This window comes from Staurois parvus, unplaced genomic scaffold, assembly GCF_062004578.1.
Source record: "Staurois parvus isolate SC_StPar_1 unplaced genomic scaffold, SC_StPar_1.0 ptg000665l, whole genome shotgun sequence".
Classification (NCBI taxonomy): Eukaryota; Metazoa; Chordata; class Amphibia; order Anura; family Ranidae; genus Staurois; species Staurois parvus.
In genome coordinates this window covers 31,513-50,891 of record NW_028318461.1, presented here as the reverse complement: position 1 = coordinate 50,891, position 19,379 = coordinate 31,513, and the positions used below count along the sequence as shown (strand labels likewise).

The 19,379-nt window shown below is 41.2% G+C and overlaps 1 protein-coding gene across 1 annotated transcript in view; it reads left to right on the top strand.

Moving 5' to 3' along the window:
- Positions 1–19,379, top strand: part of LOC149447909 (E3 ubiquitin-protein ligase UBR3-like) — a 54,828-nt gene that overhangs the window by 9,316 nt on the left and 26,133 nt on the right. The window contains exon 2 of the mRNA XM_089651866.1: positions 9,166–9,305. Coding sequence (XP_089507992.1) covers positions 9,166–9,305 — 140 coding nt within the window. The remainder of the gene's footprint in view (positions 1–9,165; positions 9,306–19,379) is intronic.

The window sequence follows — 19,379 nt, the reverse complement described above, 5'->3', positions numbered from 1 at the left end:
CTGTAGTGCAGGGGCGTCAAACTGGCAGCCCTCAAGCTGTTGTGAAATTACAGGTCCCATCATGCCTCTGCCTTTGGGGATCATGCTTGTAACTGTCAGCCTTGCAATGCCTCATGGGACTTGTAGTTTGGCAACAGCTGGAGGGCCACCAGTTTTACACCCCTGTGTAGCGAGTCCAAGACGACCTGGGCTTAGAGGAAGTGGGTGAATGATGCTGGGCAACAGACTGAGGACATTTAGCCACTGAAAATAGTACTGTAATCTAGCTTTCTCAATGTCTATTGACAGAATATGGGATTCATAAATCTGATACTTCCGTTGTGTGCAAATGATTGACTGGGGTGTGGTAACATCACCTGCTCACCTCTTTGCATATGGAAGTAGAGCTATGTGCTTGGGTTACCCTGGTGGTCCCATATAATCCAAATGTATATAAACTAAAATTCATCCATTCAAAATGAGTGTCAAGCTGTGTGTGCTTGTTGTTTGTGTGTATATGGAGCTTACGTTTCTGCTTTGGCCAAGAGATCAATCCCATGGATATATTTGAGTTCCGGTTCGCACTGATGCGAATTCTATGCGGATCAAATGTGTTCAGAAAAGTATAGATTTGCATGTAATGTCAAAAAACATTCTTTCCAATGCAGGCTGTTCACATAAAATCATGGCTAAAAGTATTGGCACCCATGCATTTCTATCAGATAGCTCACCGCTTTACCCATAAAATTGTTGCACCTACAAATGTTTATGCATTATCATGGTTATTTTTTGTTTTTATTGGTATGACACAAAAAGTGGAGAAACCAAAAGCCATAGCTGACATGACAGGCGTTCTGCGACAGGTGACAGAATACTCAGATGTGAACAGGGACTGTTGACATGAATGGGATTTGGCTTGTTGAGCGTTTTGGAGTGACAAGCTTCCAGCAGAAAATTGCTCAGGTGTGAACCTAGCCTGAGAACTGAGCAATCATATCTGTATATTTCTTTCTTTGTTGACATGCACTCCGTGTTTAAATCATTTGAATTGTAAATTGGACTTTCCATGCATTATTAATAAAATAAATACATAAGTGTTGAACTGTTGCAGGAACTTTACTCACTTTAACATCCCTGCTTGTGATCTGCTGAGCATTCAGCGTAAAAAAAGCTGCCCTCTTATTGTACACCTGTTCTTGTAACTGGTGACGATTTGAAGTGTTTGCCAAGCTTTGTACAAGTCAGGTCTGACTAGTGTATAAAACAGAAGCCTGTGCTGGCTGCCTGACCACACCTTCATGACAGCAACAGTAGGAGGATAGGCATCTATTAATAACAGTCCTACAAATAGTCCGCAGAGATCAGCACGGTGATCTAACACTTGTTGATTCATGGAGCTGACAGCAGCCATGCATGGGGCTATGTGCGGATCAGGCAGAGATATTTCACTCGTGGTTTCTTGTTCAGTTTATTCCATGTTTAGGTCCTTTGCATTAAGCCATTAAAGTATCACATTATCATGTTAACATTCAGTATGTGAAATGAATCTGTGACTTGTTTAGTAAACACAATGGGAAGTCAGCAGTTATATCTGCACCTGACTAAAAGAAAGTGTATAGCTGAGATGTGAAAGAGCAGCCCCACCTATGGAGACAAGCATGCTGAACAGATGTCACTTGTATATGTATTAAAAAAAATCTGCTCCAGGTTAGCTAAATACATTGCATGTATTTTATTAAATGAGATGCACAGCCAAAGCTCATTTGGCTGTACTTCTGTGAATGTTCTGCAACCCTGCGACCCATTTTCAGCCAACAGCAGGCTAAAGTCTGTTGGCTGACGTCACTCAGCCAATCCAGGCTGGGGAAAGATTGTGACCATATATATGGTCAGGCTCCACTCAGGAGCCTAGACCGGAACCTGCCTCAGCCGCTGAGAGCCTGAGCCAGCCACTCCTGCCCCCTCCACAGCCCAGCGCTTCAGTGAGTGCTGGGTGGGATCAGAGCAGACAATGGTGACTGACAGTCATCGCTCTCTGCTACAAGCGGCAGGGAGAACTGAGCAATCAGTGGTGTCTGATCGCTCAAATCTCATCCTTAGGCTAGGTTCACACCTAATACAGGTTGTGTTTGGGCCACTTCTGCATTGCGGCCTGCTGCGTTTTTGCATTTTTAATTTTTTTTTTTTTTTTCATTTTCTTGTTACCATGTGGATCAAAAATGCAATACATGCTTTTCTGCAGTGTTTCCATTGAAGTCTATAGAAACAAAAGGCAACCTTTTGCGTTCAAAAAAGTCCCTGACTCTTTCCAAATAACGCACCGGGTGAAATCGCACAGGTGTGAACATGGGCTGCAACAAAGAATATCGCTCCATTGTGTTCCACTGGTGGGATGCCTTTCCTGCCGGGAGAACAGCGATTACTGTTAGCGACCATAGCATGTAAAAAATCTGACATGCTGGTTGCACCCTAGTCAATGGATGGAACGACTTTGGTACAACCAACCTGCCCATAGATGGATTGAATCTCATCTCTGCTGAACTGGCTGAGAATTGATCCATCTATGACTAGTTAACACTCCCAGTGCACTACACCTAAAGACTGTGCTGGAAATTCTTTATTACGTGCACTAGGCTTGTGAGCGAGGCAGTGAGCCAATTACATGAGTAGGATTTGGGAATCCTGGAAAATCCTGTCTACAAGCTGGATAATATTGCTGTAATGGTAGTTCTGTGTCCCCTTCATGTTCATTAGGACCCATTCACAATGTGGTGTGCTAGAATGCATGTTTATTGTACATTGAGGTGCCTTGCGTAAGGTGACCCATTCATTTTAAATGGACGGTCTGTGCACTCCAATGCCCTAAACATAGTCCCACAACAGTGCCTAAACATATATGTCCCACACTATTGTTCAAAGAGTAGTTGCATTTGTGCCATGTAGTGCAATGTATCTCAGGTGGGGTGCAATTGACAATGAATGGCAACACCCAGAATTACCAAAAGGAGTAGAAGATGTTTACTTTGCAGAGTTAATTTTTATTTTGCATGGGAGTTTTATCTTCGTTTTGTGAATGTACTGAAAATGCACTGTGCACAGGAAAAAATCCAACCATATGCAAGGAACTTAGCAAAAAAAAATTTTTTTTTTTTTTTTTTTTTTTTTTTTTACATGATTGGATGATGGAAGTTGGCATAAATTCACCTCATTCACGAAGGAAACATTCCCTTGCAAAGTGAAATTCACTTTGCTAAGTGAACAGCTTATACCCCTTTATTAATTCAGTGCTAGAGTGTATTGCCTTCTATCATTAGTAAATTAACTTTGAAAAGTGCTTTTAGATAGAAAATACTGTGAAAAAGTGTCACCTCTTCACACCTGATTTAAACCTCTAATTGCTGTACTACCTTGACTCAATTGCGTCCATTGTACTGCAATCAGGGGTTTAAATCAAGTGTTGAGGAGACAACATATCACCTCCTCACCACTTGCCAAACACACTTGGATCACTTTGCAGAGGAGCAACACTGTCTGCTGCACTTGTGAATGAACCCTTAGTGCAGTGGAGCTCTTAGGGCTCGTTCACATGTAAAGTTTGGGGGTGATAAAACCATGGGGTTGAGTCACAGTTTTACCGCCCCCATTCCCTACCCTCTTTAGCTGTTAGTGCAACAGTGAAAGGTGTACACATGCTGTAGCAGGAATTAAAACCCCTGTTGCTTTTGGTGGGTACTACTGCCTGTCAGTCGAGGCCCATTCAAGTAAATGGGGCCACTTTACAAGTGTCCCGTAACTGCATGCTTCTGTGGGGTCCAAGGGTTTAAAGCAGGTTGTGTGAGAGCAACACACCACTGTCTGTTTAACCCCTTGTTTGCTATACTGCACAAGGGTGCAGGGCAATTGCAGAGCAGCCTCATTGAATATGTCATGCTTGGCAGGTGCTACACCCACTAACCGTGACATGGCATAGGTGCCAGCCCTACAGAGGAGACATCGGCGTATGCGGCTCTTGCTCCCTAATACAGCTCCAACTTTGCAAATAGTCCTTCTGTATTGCACTCTGTTTGATGCTCTGGGATAGCAGGTTGGCAAGCCCTGACCGTAGTCTACCAGTCACCTGGCCGCGATCTACTGGTAGATGCTGACCCCTGAGATACGAGAATTATTTCAGGATGGTCAACCATCAATCCAGAGTGTGTACCTATTTATGATGAAGTTGGTCCACTCCTATATTTTGATCCATACAGGCTGTCTGGTACTTTTGAATTCAGGCTGCAGAACTTTTGGAATTTTTTTTGACTGATGTTAGGCTGAGTTTACACAGGTATTTGATATCAGTCCTATTATTAGAACATGCCTAATGCCCCATATGCTTTTCAAGTTTTGACGTGTACAGAAAGCACTTGACAGGCTTTTTTTATTGCCTTTCAGCAACTAGTAAACCGTAATTTGGTTTACATATGCTATAAACCATAGTAAAATTACCACCGCATGCTTCTGAAACTCTAAAACATGTCTGTAAGACTTTGCAATTGCCTGTATGGCAGGTGTGAAGTGTTGGAAGTGTTCCCTTTGACTTTTGTTGCAGATGGCAGAAAGGGTATACATACATCAATATTGTGACAAACATTTCTTGCAGCTTCTAAATTAAAGCACAGCAATGCTTTGTGAACATCTACTATTGATGCCAACCAGGCCTTTGAGGAGAATCTACAATGTAAAAAGATCAGATAAATACTTGCATGTCTCTCTGCCAGTCATAATAATATAACATATATGGCTGACCTGGGATGTAATGATGACTTCAGTGAAGAGGTCAGATTTAAGCTGTCCATAGACTGCTAGTTTTTAGAGGGCTGAACGGGAAAAAAAAAACAGGTTCTCCATCTACACAAATGAGGTGGATGGAGGACTCCTCCTTCGCCGGGTCATTTTATTCCAAGAGGAGCTCCGCTGCTCTCAAAATACACTCATCAGTGACTGCTGCTACTGATTGAGAGGAAAATATCAACTTGTCTGATCAATAGATATTGATCACATGCTCATTCTTCTCGACCTTCTATCGAGAGGGGACTGCCACACACTGATCTAAATTTGTCCGGTCCCTGCTAACCCATCCGAATTTCGAGTAGGGTATGACCAGCTTTAGTCACCTAACCTTTAGCTCTTGCCTGGGTACTTCAAAAGATGGGACCTTGCTCGGATTATGAGCTACCTAGTTTCAAATATATGCATAAAAAATGCAGGCTGACTTTTTTGATTTGAAAAATATTTTTATATAACTAATAAAATTGTAGATTTCTGCAAATCTTGACAATTATGACCTTTTAAAATGATTAATTGAGGGGAATTTACTAAGACTAGAGCAGCATGACAACCAATCACTTCTAGCTTTTATTTTCAAAGCTTGACCGAACCAGCTAAAGTTAGAATCTGATTGGTAACTAGGCACAGCTGAACCAGATTCTGTCTGCTCCATTTTTAGTAAATCCCTCCACAATGTTTGACTATACTGTTCATGAAATCAAGTATAATGTAATAGGTGCATGGATATTGTATATGATGGAATATTATGTGCAGTATAATTCAACTCATTTCCATAGTGCACTTCAGCAAAGAGCTTGTGTTGTCATAGCAATGGTGAGGAACAGTCCATGCTAGAGTACCTTTCAATCATCACTAATAGCACATTTTAGGAATAAATTGCCAGCAACACACTTCCGAATGTCACTGAAGCCACATACCAGTAAGTAGAAAGCAGAGGAACACAGCTGGCTTGCATTACGGTTGACCAGCATCTCAGCCTATTGGCGTTCCTATAGTTTAATGTTACTAGGCATATATATACCTTACTACTTGACCATTTTTTCTTTCAAACATCTATTCTGCATAACATGTATTCAAATAAAGGCCCTCACCTAGATTTCAGAATGGAATAAAACCATTCCAGTTATGTATTTAAAGCGGTAGTAAAGATATAACAAAAAAAAAATCTCTTTCAAGATAAAGGCATAATGTGCTAGTACCCATCAGTTACTTGTAGTTCTCAATTAACTGCGAGAGCACTGGTGAGCACTCTCATAGTCCATAGATTTTTGTTTTTTTGCCATTCAGTAACTGCCTGCCCATATTGGAGGTACAGACAGACAGATTACGGAGTCTGCAAGATCCTTGCATTGCACTAAAGATAAGCTTTAACCGCTTCCCTGCCGCCCTATAATAGAAGAAATGCTACAGGGCGGCAGGGCTGTGCAAAATCACGTTTATATACGTGACTTGCATTTCAGGGTAGGGGGCATGTGCATACCGCCACTGTTGGCTACAGATGTCAATCACCGGGTCCCAGCTGGAGATTCCCCGCTGGCACCCCGCGATCGCTGAGTAACACTGACAGGAGAGTAACACAGCACACAGTTAACCCTTTGCCCCAGATGTTAACCCCTTCCTGCCCAGTGTCATTACTACAATGTCAGTGCTTTTTATTAGCACTGATCACTGTATTAGTGTCATTGAGATGTCAGTGGCAGATAGTCAGTTCCCCCACCCAGTGTCAGAATGCCCGCTGCAGTCCCGCTATAAGTTTCTGATCGCTGCCATTACTAGTATAAAAGAAAAAAAAAAAGTGTGTGTGTGGCCATTTGTAGACGCTATAACTTTCATGTAAACCAATTTATTTACATGTAATGGTATTTTTGTTTAGCAAAGACATTTAGAAGAATACATTTTGGCCAAAATTTATGATGAGATTTGATATTTTCATTTTTTTTTACTTGATATGTTTTATGGCAAAAAGTCAAAAATATTTTTTTTTTGTTTTTTTTCAAAATTGTCAGTCTTTTTTGTTTATAGCACAAAAAAAAATAGAAAAACACACAGGTGATCAAATACCACCGAAAGAAAGCTCTATTTGTGGGGGGGAAAAGGACATAAATTTAATTTATGTACAGCGTTGCATGACTGCGCAATTGTCAGTTAAAGAAACGCAGCGCTTTATCGCAAATAATGTCCTGGTCAGGAAGGGGGATAAATCCTCTGGAGGGCAAGTAGTTAAAGGCTGCAATGTGAAAAAAGTAAATGCACATTTTTTTTTACCTGGAAAAAGATGTGCATTTATTTATTTATTTTTTTAGAAAAGATGAACTTATTCTTTAAAAGCAGATGGTTGGCTCAAAGCTTGCAGACCCCCAATAATGAGCACCAGGGTTTAGTGGGGTTAGTTCATTATTTTCTTTTTGGAATGTGAAAAACAGCATAAAAACTTGATATAAAAACCAACATCTCCTAATGTTATATTTACTTGGAGTTTTGTCCTGACTGGCATTATTTTACTGTTGTTGAGAGAGTAGATGAGGCAACAGAATACATCATTGTGGGCTTATAATGAACCATAGGAAAATGAGTATCGCATTTCTCTCTGGCTATCTGAGATGCACCTGCTGTACAGGTGCAGTTGAACACCTACCCAATACTTTTGTGTATTTTATGATCTTTTGTATGTGTTACTTTATTCTATTTATCCATAAGTTGTTACTAACAATCTTCAAAGCATTGGAGTTACTTACATATGTTGGATGTGTGTGGTCAATGGCAATTTTTTTTTTTTCTTGTTGTACACATGTAAACGGTGATAGTGTATTTGTATGTTTTGGCACACATTTATCAGGTGACATTGGTACTTAAAGTGTTTTGTAAAAGTAAAAATTAAAAAAAATTGCAGTTTCTGGTTGCTGATACTCTAGTTTACCTGGTTGATCCTGAGAGGAGAAGCACCTCTAAGTGCAGCATAACACTTTAATGAAGATCAAAAGTAGAAACACTCACATTTATGAGGTAAAAGTAATGCATGAAATAAAGTGGTGTGGTGTAACATCGGACAGGAGTGGGTTGTCATCTGTTCACTGAGCTGTCATCGGTATCCGTGTGTCAGTGTTCCACTGGAGCAGCGTGGTGGCTGGAGGGAGACAGCTGTGGAGCCGGCCGGCGTGCACGTCCTCACTCAAAGCCGGGTGGAACGCAGCGACGGCGTGGGTGTGTTAACCAAGGTGCACTGCGACGCGTTTCGGAGCATGCGCTGGCCTGGAGAGGTGGAAGTGCGCTCCTTTATCAAGCAGGGGGAAGTGGGAGTCCGATAGTTGTGTATATACATACGGAGTTAATCTTCATAGGGGCTGATTGGCAATTAATTAACCAATTGTTTAAGCAAAATTGTGATTATACCATTGTTGTAAGGTGACAGTGTGTGGATAAAAGGGTAGGGGAAGAGAATTAAATTTGTAAATTAATGAAAATTAAGAAGTTATTTAATAATGAAAATAAAATGGGATGGGAAAAAATGAAACCTGAAAATTGATACCTGGTTGATCCTGCCTATGCTGCTCCTTCTACTAGTAAACTGACCACAGTAGCATGGCTACCAATCGATGCTACTGTGGTCAGTTTCCGTCTTATGCCATCCTGCTAAAGATGTAGAGGTGCTGTGCAAGAGCACAGTGTGCCTTTATCTCCCATAGTCTGTGCAGAGCCGCCCATTATCGCCCATTCCTGCTCTTGGATGGTGAAAGGAGGAAGTGATGTTTGCTGTTGGGTCTGGTTGTATTCCATTGCCATGGAAATGCAGAGGCTCAGCAGTAACGCCACTTCCAGTGTGACCTGCAGGTATCAAGCTGAACAGTGCTATAAATGCAAAAAAACAAAACCTAAAAAAAACCCCAAAATCACAGTCCATTCAAGCTTGATTGTCAGTTCAGTCATGGTGTTTGGTACTAGCAAGGTTTACAACTACTTTAGGCTTGTCATAGGTAATTCTTTTTTTCCCTTTTTAGGCAGTGGGCTAAAAAAATAAACAAATAAAATGAACAGATTCTTTTACCCACATAAACGAGGTGGGTGGAGGAATCGCCTGTGCCCGGGGCATCATACTCTGACAACAGGACTCAACGCTGTCAGAATATACTGATCAGCAGCTGCAGACTCTTATCAGCAACAGTTCTCCAACTTAATTGGATAGAAGTGATTCTAATGATTGACTTTTGTCAAACAGTGACAGCCACACACTGAAATTAGGCTAGGTCCTGCCAAACCAGGCGAACGTTGATCCATCTATGACCACCTTTTAATGACCTAAATATTTCTGCACCGATTTTACTTTTTTTTTTTTTCTTTACAAATTTTTTTTATCCTTTTCAGATTTTGCAAGCGGCACAGAGTTAAATCGAGCTCATGTGTTCCTTCTGTGCCACAAGATTTACTGGTGATGACTGAGCTAGTGATCCCTCGCTTCATCTTCTATCTAATTCAGTACTTAAGAGATGGCTACAGTGAGCCAGGTAATTATGTATGTGCATAATGCTTTGATTCTTGTGTCTTTAATATATTTTATTAAAATTGAAATCTAGCCACGTTCTAGTTTTGGAGGGAGTAGGGAAAAGGTAGAACTGCTGCGTTGCCACACAAACTGCCAATCAGAGGTTGTGCGTGATGTATGTGAACAGTATGTGAGCTCAGACAGTTGAGGAGCCAGCATTTGTCTGACTACAGGTGACTTTGGGTTGCCTCAGCAATAGCTTTTCCTATTGTTCTATTCTGAAAATGAAGTGTTGCTTGCTCACTTGACCCCAGTATAAAGGATAATGTAAGCTAGTTAAAACCAGCATAGGCCACTATAATTGTAATACAAAAACACAGTTAAAAAGTGAGCACACCAATGATTTTTTTAAAAGGTCCACTTAATTTTTATTTGGGAAAGTAAGCGTCACAGGAGTACCCATTGTGTTTTGGGGGCTCATTAGTCCAACTTCATCAGAAATAATTCATACAGTTTTTGAAAATCATGTCCACTTAAAATTGTATTTTTTTTTATTTTTGGTTGGAGTGGTAGACCTTTCTTGGGTATATACCACCTAAGTCCAAGCCGAACAATTTATTTTGGGTGAACTTTTTTCATAACAAAATATGTAACACAATTTTCAGTTTTACAACATAGGTGTAATTGCTGGAACTTTTAGGGGATCTTTCATCAAAAAACCTTCTTTTCATGACTAAGTAGGGAGCATGTAGGTAAATTACCCGTTTATGTTTTATGTAAGTATGTACTTGTTCTTATGTAAGTAGGAAAAAAAACTCCATTTGACAAACTGTATCTGCATTTTGCGTTTATGTTCATATACTGTTAGGTCCATACATATTTGGACATAGGCACGATTTTCATACTTTAGCTCTATATTCCACCAGAATGAATTAAAAGGAAACCATCCAAATGAATTTGAAGTGCAGACTTTCAGCTTTAATTCAAAGGGTTGGACATAAACCTAAAGTACAAATTTTAGGAACTGCAACCATTTTTATACACCATTCCTCCATTTTCCATCCTCCAATGTAATTGGACAAATGAATATAATCATAAATAAAATGTTCATTTTTAATATTTTGTTGAGAATCCTTTACTGGCAATGACTGCCTGAAGTCTGGAACATATGATGGACATTACCAAAGACTGGGTTTCCACCTTTCTTATGCTTTGCCAGGCTCTAACTGCAGCTGTCTTCGGTTGTTTTTTGTTTGTGGGTAATTCTGCCTTTTAGTTTTGCCTTCAGCAAGTGAAATGCATGCTCAATTGGGTTGAGATCAGGTGATTGACTCGGCCATTGCAGAATATTCCTCATCTTTTCCTTCAAAAGCTCCTGGGTTGATTTTGCAATGTGTTTTGGGTCATTGTCCAACTGTACTGTGAAACGCTGTCCAATCAACTTTGCTGCATTTGGCTGAATCTGGTCTGACAGTATATCTCTAAACACTGCAGAATTCATCCGGCTGCTTCTGTCTTGTCCACATCATCAATAAACACCAATGACCAGGTGCCACTGGAAGCCATACATGCCCATGCCATCACACTGCCTCCACCGTGTTTTTTAGAGGACATTGCGTGCTTTGGATCATGAGCTGTTCCAAGCCTTCTCCACACTTTTTTCTTCCTGTCGTTCTGGTACAGATTAATCTTAGTTTCATCCATCCAAAGAATGCTTTTCCCGAACTGGTCTGGCTTTTTTAGATGTTTTTTGGCAGTCTAATCTGGCTTTTTTGTTCTTCAGGCTTTATAAATGGCTTGTACCTTGTGGTGAACCCTCTGTATTTGCTCTCCTGAAGTCTTCTCTTGATTGTAGACTTTGACAATGATACGCCCACCTCCTGCAGAGTGTCCTTCACTTGTCTGGATGTTGTGAATGGGTTTTTCTTTACCATAGAGGGGATCCTGCGATCATCCACCACTGTTGTCTTCTGCGGACGTCCATGCCTTTTTATGTTGCTGAGCTCACCAGTGCGGCGTTCTTTCCTCAGAATGTACAAAACTGTTGATTTGGCCACTCCTAATGTTGCTGCTATCTCTCTGATGGTTTTGTTTCATTTTTGAAGCCTTACAATGGCCTGTTTCACTTGCATGGACAGCTCCTTTGAACGCATGATGTAGGTTCACAGCAATAGATTCTAAATGCAAATACCAAATGAATCAACTCCAGACTTTTTACCTTTCTTAATTGATGAAGAAATAATGGAGTAGCCCACACCTGGCCATGAAACCACTTTTGATTCTATTGTCCAATTACTTTTGGTCCCTTGAAAAATGGGGGATGGCTACTCTTAAGAGCTGTAATTCGTAAACCCTTATTCCAATTTGGATATACAGACCTTCAAATTAAACCTGAGAGTGTGCTCTTTCAGCCCATATCCATTATATAACTATAGCTTGAATATATTTTAGTAAATATCTGAAAAAAAACTGTGTGCCTGTGTCTAAATATATATAGACCTAACTGTATATAATATAAGCATTTCTAAGTCTATACATTTGAGATCTATTGCAGAAATGCTAGTTATTTTTGCATTACATGGAGAGATTTATTAAATGGTGCACTTGTAGTAATAACATCTTTGCCTTCTACCAGCACTGACATCTGTGTGCGTGACATGTTTCTTGTGGGAAGATATACAGATTGTAAGGTTTCTGCTTTGGCTTGTTAAAGATATGTCCTGATAGATCATCTGAATACGTGTTATTCTTTCAAGGCTTACAGCTGAAAATGAACATCGTTAATAATAAGATGTTAACTACAATATAGGTTTTGTATTTAGTCATAAACTATACCCTTGTAAGATTTATAGGAGTCCGGGTACCTTTTATCTTAAAGTAGAATTAAACTTTCATTAATGCCTACCTCTTTTGAATTTCAAAAATTACCTTGCAATGGGGCACCTGTACTGTTAGACTGCATTCACATCTAAGCGTTTTGACTCTTGGGCAGAATGGCCACAATTCTGCTCACGATTTGAAAGCGCTGTACTAAAATGGCAAAACGCACAATGTGGATTTTAGCTGCCATTCGTTTTAATGGCTCCTAAAAATGCGGTGTGGTTCTGTCGCTTGATAAGTCACAGTAAACCGCAGCCGCGAAACTTGTCTCCCAGAAAAGGAGCAGGAGCTTCTTTTGGGCGACAAGCTGCGCACGTTGTAGTTTCCCGTTATTGCAGTGCAATTTATCATGCGACAATCACAGAACTGCACCACGTTCTTAGGTGCCATTCCAATGAATGGCATCTAATATCTGCGCTGTGCATTTTGCCATTTTAGTAGAGCGTTTTGAAATCGCAGGCAGATTCTCTGCGATTCTGCCCACGATTCAAACCGCCTAGGTGTGAATTCAGCCTAAGGGTTACAGGGGTGTGGAAATTAAAAAAACCCAAAAAAACCCTACTTGTCCAAGGGACCAAATCAGGGTCCCTGTCTACTTGTCCTGATAAGAAAACAAATAATAAAACCATATTTAAATAAGGTATTGATAGCAAGATTTATTGATGTTTTTTATTAGGATGCAGTGATGCTTTTAGGAATTCCTTGGGCTTTTAAAAATGAAAGGGACTTTATTGCAACGTTATTCTTTTTTCATGTTTTTAAAACTTTTTACCACGCCTTCATTAGCAGGGTGGGGAGAGACCTTGCAGTGTGAGGAGCACTAATTGGTTGCTTGTCAGGAAAAGGGGAGTGTTGGGTTCTCTTAACACTCAGTAGATCTGCATCTGCTGAGCAAGTTAATCAGGCGCCAGTCCATTTACTTAGGACTCAGTACAAGCGAATGCTGAGCACCCAGTTCAAGCTCCAGTGTCCGTTTCGTTAACCACTTGCCTACTGGGCCAGTTCTGACATTCTTCTACATGTAAAAATCAGCCTTTAGTGTGCTAGAAAATTGCTTAGAACACCAAACATATACTGTATATATGATGAATGTTGCAATTTTTTCATGTTTCACGGTATTTACGCAGCGGTTTTTCAAAAGCAATTTTTTGGGGAAAACCCTTTCATGAATTTTATTGCATACAAACACAATATACTTCCCAGTTTTTTATGTAAAAGATGATTTTACGCCAAGTAAATACCCAACATGTCACACTTTAAAATTGCGTACGCCCATGGAATGGTGCCAAACTATGGTACATATTCTCTCTAGGTGACGCTTTAAACACCTTTTACAGGTTACCAATTTATAGTTACACAAGAAGTCTTGCACTGGAATTATTGCTCTTGCTCTGACGTTCGCTACAATACACCACAAGTGTGCGATCACTGTTTACATATGTGTGCTGAACTTGCATATGCTTTAGCATTTAGCGTAAGCTCGAGGGAGCCGGGACGCTTTAATTTTATTTAGTTAAATCTAAATAATTTTTTTTTTTTTTTCACATTGTCTCTTTAATTTCTGTTTTTGCATTAAGCTATCACAAGGGATTAGCAGCATCCCTTGTGATACCATGGGCCATGACAGGTTCTCCTAATGGAGAGATCTGGGAGCTATTAGATCCCAGATCTCGCCTCTGGGCTTCAGTGCAGCCGATCGGACACAGATTGGTCTGATTGGCTGCTTTCCTGGCAGCTAACGGCCATGCTAACCGTGAGGGAGGAACAACGTTGGTTCCTCTGTTTTGTGTAGTGCCGCCGCTGGTTGCGACACTCTCAGGCTTCGCGATTGGATTAGACAGGAGAGCCCAGAAAGGGTGGTAGGGGGAGGGGGCCCCCTTCCGCTGCTCCCAGAAGTGATAGAGTGGCTGTTCAGTTAACTGGGGCACAAAAGAAAAAGAGAGGCTAAATGTAAAAAAGAAAAAAAATCAGAGGTTATATAAGGGGTATCAGGTAGGTGTCCTCATCCTCTGCAGCATAAGGATTCCCCCATATAGATTTGGAGGGTCAGGGTCATTGATCAGTGTTTCCAGTAGAAGTGCTATTAGGGGTCACTACGTGTGTGTGTGTGTCTCAGGCCCTGGGTGGGTGTCACCGCTGGCGGACAAGAGGACTGGTCCAGGAGGTGGAGGTGAGGCCATGTTATCCTGGTGGAGGTGTGTCTGACGGATGGCACGGTCTTTCCCCTCCTCTTTCCGGCTCTCTTCCTAGATCGGTCTCTAGTTCGGTAGATGGACTTGGCCCCAAAGCCCGGCCTCCTGCGGCTCTGATCTCCTCAGTCCAGCCAGCACTATGGAACTCTCCCTGGGGTGGCGCAGTGTGGACATCCTCTACAAGGACCCACAGCAGGACTTCAGGGGGAGGGGGGGGGGGTCCTTCCGCTGGCTGCAGAAGTGACTCGATCACTACTGCTTAGAATGGGAATCGCCTAAGAAAAAAAGAAAAGTAAACCCAGCTGCTTGCCTGCAGCAGGGCTAGCAGTAAAAGAAAACCACCTGCCCAGCACCCAGAACTGCATGTCCCGGGCATCAGGCAATATAATTTAAATGCTTATCAATTCTAGGGGATGAGCATTAAGGTGTAATATCTTACTTATCACTTGGGCAGGCACCTTCAGTCTGTGCTGGTCCCCTGAAGCAAGTCCAAACGCACAAGTTCCTGTGTTTACAAATGGCTGTGTGTATAAGTGGATGTTGCAGCGACTGTTGGCTGTAACCAAACAGAATTAGAAAGGGAGAATGTCACCGGCACACCGAGGATCACCACTATGGGTCCAAAAGTTTTAATGAACGATCATAGTTACAGCAAGGCAATGTTTCAGAGTCTCTTCATCAGGCATGTGACCAAAGCTATATACACTTCAATCATGGGAAATCATCCTGACCAAAGTTCATCTGCTCTCCAAAAAGCACAAATATGATGTATTGATATTATGATTCCCTCGGTTGTGTCGTGTCAAGGTTACGGATCCAATAAGCTTCATGATGGCGGAGGAAGTTGTCATGATCTCCTCCTCTTGCCGATCAACTGATGTGTTCGAAGGTCATGCCCCTCAGTTCATGTACCTGGTGTCCTGCCAAAATAAAATGGACTGCTACAGGTTTGCTCAAATCGGTCTGTTCACCCTTGATACTCTTGACTAGAGCTGTTCTAATGTCCTGTGTTTCTGAAACTTACACTTAAAGGGACCTTTTTCTTTTACCCACATAAACTAGTGAGCAGGGGCATTTCAAAATATAAATGCAGTAATCTGTGTTACAGTTCAGGCAAACCTGTATCTGGTGACGTTTCCCTCTGTAGCGATGTGTGAAATTATTCCCCACAGATTAATGAGTTTCATACCAAGTGTAACACTTTTAACAACCCTGTTTTTTTTGAGAACTTGAACACGGCCTTAGTGTACTTGATCCTAGGGTCCGCTTGAACTAATATGTCACGTAGGGAACTACCAATAACGGTGGATTCTTTGTCGGGTAATAGTGTCATCAGCGCTAAGGATGTTTATTTTACGCATGACCGCTTGTTTAGTACACTCAAATTACTGATTGAAGCCGTGTATAAATCGCGGCCTGTTGCTGGCCCTAGGGCTGCCTTCAAAATCTGCTGTAGCGCTGGCTAATGCCTGGTCAAGTACTCTAGTAGGATAACCTCATTCCACAAATTTTATGTACATAGCCTCAAGTTGTCCTGTCATTCATACAGGAGCAAATGCGTAACACCCTCTTAGGCAGGCTATCACGGAGATGCTTGAAATGTGCGCTCTGGTAATGTAGTAGGGTGTTCCTGTCTGTTGGTTTTGAGAACCCAGATGTCTGGATTGTACCCTGGTTATTAGTGATCCTCGCATCAAGATATGTAATGATGTTGGGGGATATCTCAGGGTTGAAAATGGTACCGGTAAAAATGCTGTTAAGATGATCGACAAACTCTTAGAAAATCGATGTTTTTCCTTCCCAAATAAGGAAGATATCGTCAATATATCTTAGCATTTGACATGATCAATAAACACACATGGGATAAATGGTGTGCTCCTCCATATACCCAACAAACAAATTTGCAAAGGAAGGGGCAGCAGAACTGCCCATGGCATTGCCGTGTATATGGGCATAGATGGCCCCCTCAAATGCAAAAAAAATTGCTTTCAAAGTACAAAATGTAAACAATAAGGTATTGACATGGAAGATTCTGGGCCGTCGATCTGAACCAGAAATGTTTAACCGCCACCAAACCTGCTTTATTAGGCATGTTTTTATACACGGACGAAATGTCCATTGTTGCTATTTGCATTGAAGCCGAGAATTCCCCGAGTTTATCCAAAAAATTCCCTGTGTCCCTGACATATGGTGGCAGGTTCTGAACCAACGGTTTAAGATGAAAGTCCAGTAGCTGAGCTAAAGGTTGAGTGATTGACCCTGTACCAGAAACAATTGGCCTAAATTTTAAAGGGTTTGTACCCTTGTAAATTTTAGGTGACCCATATATCACAGGTAGCTTTGGGTGGTCGTCCATCAAGAATTCAGCTTTCTCATTAGAGATTCAGCCATTGGCTTGGCCGATGGTGATGAGAGAATTTAGAGTGTTCATAATGCCTTGTGAAAGAACTATTTGATTTTCAATGTCCTCTCAAACGTGAATATTTCTATTTCAAAGTTGAAGTCATTAAACCTTGACACAGGACAGAATGACAGTCCTTTTAGACAAGACTCACCCTTTGTGATGTGCCTTAACTACTGGACTTTTCTGCCCGTGTGTTGGCGGTTGCTGTGTTTGATATCCACGGCTTGTTTCCCCTCCTGGTTCTTCGCCATCTGCAACCCTTTGAAAAAGGGGTGTGCTACTTTCAGGAACAAGGGCTATGAAGCAACCAGATGTGCCGACTTCACTATCTGTAGAAGAATTCTCGGTTAGACGCTTGCTCTCAGATGAAATCTGGGGGCTTCCTTTTGTTGGTTTCTGTGGTAGAGGTCGAGTACGTAATCTCCTCCTGGGCCTAGAGGTCCCAGTTAACCATGGGTAAATTCTACCTTTTTTGGTAACCCTGGTTTACCTGTTTAAATTTGTCTCTTTTTAGACTGCTTCTGTCTTATGGTGTATGTTGCGATCGCGTTGTCAATCTCCTGCAAAGCTGAGGTCTGATTTTCTGTATCCTGTGTCGGTAATTCCAACACTGCAGGTTCACGTTTCACTTGGCACAGCTGAACCTTGACCTCTTCAGTAACTAATAACCTATAGTTTAATGAGTTCTGGGTGGAAACCTCACACCATTTTTGGTCACATGCCTGATGAAGGGGTCCAACGAGACTCGGAAATGTTGCCTTGCTGTAACTATGTGATAGTTCATTAAAACTTTTGGACCCATATTGGTGATCCTTGGTGTGCTGGTGACATTCTCTCTTGCTGGTCCCCGGAAGCCTCATTTATTAGACTCTCCATACTATGGTCACACATAGACATCATCAAGAACAATACAGGACCAGTAGTCCTGAATTGTATATGTGGGTGGTCCTCACTTCGGAGCAAGGCATAAGGAAAGTATTACATCTTATTCCTCATCCCCTAGAGCTAAAGCAATACTAAAGGTTGTTTAAAAAAAAAAAAAAAAAAAAAAACCCTAACATGTCACACAAAGGTTTTGCACAGAGCAGCTCCGATACTCCTCTTCTCGGGTCCCCTGCTGGCATTTTTGCCTTGAAAGCCAATGTCTAGCATGGTCAGTTTGAAATGAGAAAGCATGGGGACTGGCAGAATTACCAGATATTTTACACATAGGAAGCATTACAAATAGAACAGGATACTTTTTCATACAAGTACATTGTACAACAGACACACATCAGAAATATGAAATGTAGGGGTAACATACACTTTAGTGCCTGAAACCATTTTTGCCACTTGGACATGTGTTAATAAAATTTTAAAACTACTTGTGTATCCAAGTAGATTAACCTTCTTTTTTTTTTTTTCCAGGACAAAGTGGGCCTTTATTTGGTGGTTAATGTTAATGGATATTTTTTTTCCGAATATGAAAGTTAAATTGTACTAAATAATAAAACAAAAAATCTTTTTAGCTGTGGTAGGGCTTAGAAACAATTGTGAACTTTTTTTTTTTTTTTTTTTTCTTGCCTAAAACACACTAGCAGACTCTGACACAAAATAATTTTTTTTTTCTTTTTAATCCTGGCTAAAACACTCTGATTTGACTGTAACATTGACCTGGCTCTGACATAGATCAAACCCTGGTCTAGTTATTTTATCAGCCCTCAACTGCATTCAGGGCTGGTTCACACTAGACGCAGTCCAGTGCGTGTTTTTTTTTTTTTTTTTTTTTTTTTTTAAATTCATCAAAAACACATGGACAGTGGGTTATATGGATTACAGTGGCATAGTTCACACCAGTGCAGGAAAAAGATGAGGACATGCGCCATTTTTTTCTGCACTGAACTGTACTGGAACACATCAAAGTTGCACCTGAATGCAATTGGCCCCCTTCACAGTAGTGCATTTTCTGATGGGACTTGAGTAGCACAGAATTGCATGACAAGGGAAATCGCATTGTTTTCAGTGGCGCCCTGCGATTTCAGCCCCATTGATTTCTATGTCAACAATCGCACAAATCGCATAAGCAGAAGCCATTCATATGCAACTTTGGTAAGATAAGTCAGGAAACCAGGGAGGAGAGGTGAGGGTTAAAGAAGAAAACACTGGTCAATCAAAGTCCTGTAGGAAATAGCATAGCTTCTTATCTAATGCTAATGCAACTTCTGAGATAACATAGAAGTCTATGGGGCTGAAATTGCACTGGCGTCTAGTACGCAAACCTTTTTTATAGTCGTACTGTGCTGAGTCCGTTGACAATAATGTCACTTTCCTTATCATAAATAGGGGGAAACAACACTGCAATGCATCATAACTCAACACTACGGAATGCATAAAAAATGCATGGAAATGCGCATGCAGAAATGCATGTGAATGCATCTGGACTGCGTTTGTGTTGGGAACCAACCCTTGAAGAGGTTCTAAAGTCTCAATGTTTTTTACCTTCATGCATTCTGTGCATGATGGTAAAAAAACCTGTGTGTAGCAGCCCCTCTAACATCTGAGCCCTTTCTTGATCCAGCGATCAGCGATGTCCAATAGATCCTTGGTTCTCTGGGGACTTTCATTCCTGACTGGCTGAGGA